General features: G+C 55.1%; 1 protein-coding gene across 1 annotated transcript in view; it reads left to right on the forward strand.

Moving 5' to 3' along the window:
• NAPSA (napsin A aspartic peptidase) overlaps positions 1-4,168 on the forward strand; it is a 20,359-nt gene extending 16,191 nt beyond the window's left edge. The window contains exons 2-9 of the mRNA XM_012643109.1: positions 506-647; positions 724-847; positions 1,038-1,156; positions 1,504-1,703; positions 2,842-2,964; positions 3,057-3,201; positions 3,593-3,691; positions 3,869-4,168. Coding sequence (XP_012498563.1) covers positions 506-647; positions 724-847; positions 1,038-1,156; positions 1,504-1,703; positions 2,842-2,964; positions 3,057-3,201; positions 3,593-3,691; positions 3,869-4,108 — 1,192 coding nt within the window. The 3' untranslated portion in view covers positions 4,109-4,168. The remainder of the gene's footprint in view (positions 1-505; positions 648-723; positions 848-1,037; positions 1,157-1,503; positions 1,704-2,841; positions 2,965-3,056; positions 3,202-3,592; positions 3,692-3,868) is intronic.
• The last annotated feature ends 1,026 nt before the right edge of the window (positions 4,169-5,194 follow it).

A 5,194-nucleotide genomic window follows, 5' to 3' on the forward strand; every position in this document is an offset into this window, starting at 1 on the left:
GCTTATCAATACTTCCCCCATAGAAAGCATTTCTAGTGCTCTTATAATTTTACATTTCATATTAAGTCTTTGATATATCTAGAATGGATTTTAAGGTAATTAAGATTTGGTGCTTATATCTCCCACCCCATGGTGGGGAAAATTGTCCCCAACCTCACAAATGAAGCATGCAAGGGCTTATCATCTCGGTTTTTGCAAAGGCTGGATTTTATGTTAGGGCCTTTGGAAACCTTTGAGAATGTCAGTTCCCCGGAAACGGCTTATCCTAAGGTGTTTGGATACTGAAAGGTCTTTGGGAAGATCTGTTTGGGATGGTTTGCTCTTGTAAAGTCTTCGTGTATTTGTCATCATGGTATCTTTGATAGGGTTTCCGGTAATGACTGCTATTGTAGAGCCTTGGAGGTGTTTAGTTTGTCATTATTTCCCTATTTGGGAAAGTCTAGTATAGAGGGTCTCCAGGAAGGGTAGCTTCCCAACTGCCAGAATCCTCTTCTCTTCCCTGCAGGATCCCTCTTCGCCGAGTCCACCCAGGACGCAGGACCCTGAACCCATTGAGCAGATGGGGAGAACAGGCAGAGCTCCCCAGGTTGGGGGCCTCATCGCCTGGGGACAAGCCCAGCTTTGTGCCTCTCACCAAGTACATGGACGTGAGTCACAGCCCTGCACAGCCCCCACCCTCATGTCCTCAAGCCAAACTCTCAATTTCCCCTTTCTTTGCCTCAGGTCCAGTATTTTGGGGAAATTGGGCTGGGAACACCTCCACAAAACTTCTCTGTCGTCTTTGACACTGGCTCCTCCAACCTCTGGGTTCCATCCAGGAGATGCCACTTCTTCAGTGTGCCCTGCTGTAAGCTTTCATGGGGGAGAACAAGGCTGAGTCGGGGTGAAGGGAGAAGGGGGGGCTGGGCCTCAGCTTCCCCCAGGTTTTGGAGGGACCATTCTTTTCTGATGCCCTTACAGGTCAGAAAGTCAATGGGGCAGGAGGCATTGGGGAGGCTCCCCTCCCCCAGTGACACCTCTCTGGCCTTCTGACCTAGGGTTCCACCACCGCTTCAATCCCAAAGCCTCTAGCTCCTTCCGGCCCAATGGGACCAAGTTTGCCATTCATTATGGAACTGGGCGGCTCAACGGAATCCTGAGTGAGGACAAGCTGACTGTGCGTGACCTTCGACTCCCGGAAGGCTTGCGCCTGCGAGAACCCCAATGCCTAAGATCATCCGGCTTAGGGAGGGGCTTGAGGAGGAGGGGCTTCCTGAGCAGATGGATGGGGCTTTTCAAGTGGGGAGGCGGGCCTTCCTGAGTGAAGGGGTGGGTCTTCTCAAGAGGGAGGTGGGGCTTCTTGGGTGGAGGGGCGGAGCTTCTCAAGTAGGGAGGCAAAGTTTCCTAGGCTGTTGGGGCTTGCTTCTAGATGACCTGGGATTCATGCATTGGTTTGGAGGATCTCGGGGACATGTGGGTCATGTCCTCCCAGAAGTAACTGGCCGCATCTCAATCTGCCACTAGATTGGAGGAATCAAGGGTGCATCCGTGGTTTTTGGGGAAGCTCTGTGGGAGCCCAGCCTCGTCTTCACTTTTGCCCACTTCGACGGGATATTGGGACTCGGTTTTCCCATTCTGGCCGTGGAAGGAGTTCGGCCCCCGCTGGATATATTGGTGGAACAGGGGCTACTGGAGAAGCCTGTCTTCTCCTTTTACCTCAACAGGTATTGGGCAAGGGGCTACCTATCTATGACAGCTACCTGTCTGTGAGTCTTATCCCCAAGAAGGAAGTTCGGCCCTCCTTCCAGAAGTCTCTTACCCAATAAAGAAAGTCCCACCCTTGATTCAGGAAGTCAGTGACCCAATGCAGGAAGCCTCAACCTCCTTTCAGAGTTACCCACCTATATTCTCCATTCAGGCAGCCATCCGTCCAACAAAGGACATTCCGTCCTCCATTCAGGAAGTCACCTACCTATCAGAAACACCTGAACCCTATTCAGAAGTCCCACCGTTTACATGGCAATTTGGGACATGCTAAAGAAACTCACCAGCTGTTCAAAATACTCCATTTCAAATCAAGACAGGAAATTGCATGACCCACCCAACCAAATACTCAATTTAGGAACCCTCTCTTCACCATAAAGAAAGCTCAAATTGCATCTGAGACCATTTACCAGAAGTCAGGAATTGCCAGTTTTAATCCAGGAGGTCCCACTTACCTTTTGGGAAATTCAGTCTTATGCCCAGAAAGTGCCACCCACCATCCAAGAAGTCTCTACCTTTCCTCCCAGAGCCTATCACCACGGTCAGAAAATTCCATTACGGTCAGAAAATCCTATGCCCACTCAGTTAACCTGACCTTGAACCCACTCAAGAAGTCCCACCTACTTCTTAGTCGATAGATCCCACCCTCCTACACCTTCCAGGAAGTCCCCACGCCCTCTTCCCATCACTGTCAGCCAACTCAGGAAGTGTAACACCTCTCCAGATACCAGGACAAGCAATTCAGAAAGTCTCACCACCTACCCCGGAAGCCACCCCGCCCCTGCACGAGTCGCACCCTCAAGAACCAATTCAGAAACTCCACAGCTCCACTTGGTTACTGTGATATTCAACTCAGGAAATTTCTCCCCAAAAGTTCTAACTTCCACAGCCAAACCAAGAATTCCCATCCCCAATTGAGGAAGTCCACGCCACCCCAAAGTCCCAACCTCCTCAGGAAAAGTACCATTTCCCTTCATTTCTGGCCCTGCTTCCAGGCCCACTATCCCACCTAGAACCCCAGAAATGACCCAGTTGGCAGGAAGTCCCATCCCTGGCCACTCCTAGGCCAGTGACACTGACAGCACTATGCCTCTGCAGGGACCCTGATGTGGCTGATGGAGGAGAGCTGGTCCTCGGGGGCTCAGACCCAGCGCACTACATCCCGCCCCTCACCTTCGTGCCAGTCACGATCCCTGCCTACTGGCAGATCCACATGGAGCGGTGAGGGACTTGGCTTTCTGGGCCTGGAGCTGGGGTTGGGGCCTGGACTCCTAGGACCCTGCCTCTAATGACCGCCCCATTCTCCCTCACAGTGTGAAGGTGGGCACAGGACTGACTCTCTGTGCTCAGGGCTGTGCTGCCATCCTGGACACGGGCACATCTCTCATCACGGGACCCACTGAGGAGATCCGGGCCCTGAATGTGGCCATTGGGGGAATTCCCCTGCTGGCTGGGGCGGTAAGGTCCCAGTCTCTGGTGGGTGTGGGCCGGAGAGGCTGATAGCAATTTGATGGTGAACACTGGGGCCTGAGGGTGGGAAGCAGGTAGGCAGGGGGCATTCCAGGGCAGAAGGGACTGGAACTCATGAGTGATGGGCTGGAGGGCAATGGGAGGAAGCAAGGACACTTCTCAAGTGTCTATCCTGAGTGACTCAGTGGATGGGGGAGGGGATGATAATGCAGGTTTATTTAGGCTTGGGTGACAGAAGCCTAGGCAACAGGCTTGTCCACACAAGGCGCTGAATACCTCGGTGTACAGTACGGACATCACCCCATGGCACTCGGGTGCACGAAAGGGATTTGGGCAGAGCAGGACTCTCCCATCTTCACTTGTTCTTCTTCTCCCCTAGTACCTCATCCAGTGCTCGGAAATCCCAACACTCCCCCCAGTATCCTTCCTCCTTGGCGGGGTCTGGTTTAACCTCACGGCCAAGGACTATGTCATCCAGGTAGGTGGCTGTCACAATGACGTCATGTGACTGTATTTGAGAGGGTAGGGCCCGGAGTGAGACAGCACCAGGACGGGGTCGGGGTCACAGAAACGATATTTGTCCAGGAGTAGCGGGCGGGGCGAAGCAGGGAAATGGTCTTTGTGACACCCCGTTGCCCTGTCTTCTTGCGCGCAGATTTCTCGGGGCGGCGTCCGTCTATGCTTGTCCGGCTTCCAGGCCTTGGACATGCCTCCGCCTGCAGGGCCCCTCTGGATTCTCGGCGACGTCTTCTTGGGAACCTACGTGGCTGTCTTCGACCGCGGGGACACACACAGCGGTGCCCGAGTGGGCCTGGCGCGCGCTCGGCCTCGCCGGACCGGGCAGCAAGGAGGCGGGCCCGCGCAGGCGCAGTTCTCCGGTGGCCGCCCTAGTTGAGCGCACTCAGGGTGGTAGCGGATGTGTTGCTACCGGTAAAAACCCGCTATTTCCATTGAACGAACCTGGCTGGGTTGCTTCTTTCAAGTGCGTGATGTTTAGAGAGAAAAATTAGTGTCTGGCTCTCCGGAGTTGAGGAAGAAAGGGCCGGGAAACATCACATTTTCGCTCCAAGGCTCACACTGGTGAGGGGGTCTTATACTACGAATCCCATGAAGCCCCTCGACTACACTGCCTCTCGTCAAAGGCGCCCGGCCCGCGGAGCATCACGGGCGTTGTAGTCCAAGCCGTGTTCACGCCCTGGCGGAGGCGGGCGCAGCCACAACATGCGTGGGAGGCGACAAGTCGCGACGGCAGCGACAGGTGGCAGTGGGGGGTGGCTGAAATCGGTAAAGGGTTTCCCAACCTTTATTCTAAGCGGAGGGGATACCATTCCCGCGGACCTCATCTCCTGTTCCTTCTCTCTCCCCTTGGGATTCCGGGACCCCTGGGTCCGCCATAAAGGCGGAGCTTGAAGCCCCCGGTTGGGGGAAGCGGTGCTGCCCCTCCTCCGGCGGTGATGTCATTCCCCCCTCCGCAGCCTCTTGCTGCCCAGAGCTGCCAGGGCCGGGTCACCCCTCCCCCCATCTCCGCCCGGGATCCCCCCATCCCCGCCTCGCCTCGACTTGGGGTGAGTACCGGGGAGGGGGCGAAGGCTCAGGGTTCGGGGATGGTAAGACAGCCCAAATCCCAGTTTTGGAGGCGGGGACTCGGGAGACGGGGACCCAAAGATTAGAGCGGAGATTCCCTTTAATTCTGAGCTTTGGGACCAAGGTACTTGGAGGGTCTCGGTGAACCAAAGATGGTAGGCAGGGAGTCCCCATGTTGTCAGCTTTAGTGTCCAGAGATCCCCTTTTCTGGATTTGGAGCTGATAGGAATGGGAGTGGAGGAACAAGGAAGGGGTCCTAGAGGTCAGGGAGGGGAAGACCCTTCCCCAATTCCAGGGCCTTAGGGAATGGGGCAGGAAACGCTGGGAGGGGGCGCTGAGGGTGACAGAGGTTGGAGTTGTAGCTTTCAGGAATTTTGTGCCTTGAGGGCCTGGGAAA

The sequence above is a fragment of the Propithecus coquereli genome, unplaced genomic scaffold, assembly GCF_000956105.1.
Source record: "Propithecus coquereli isolate 6110/MARCELLA unplaced genomic scaffold, Pcoq_1.0 Scaffold193, whole genome shotgun sequence".
Lineage (NCBI taxonomy): Eukaryota > Metazoa > Chordata > Mammalia > Primates > Indriidae > Propithecus > Propithecus coquereli.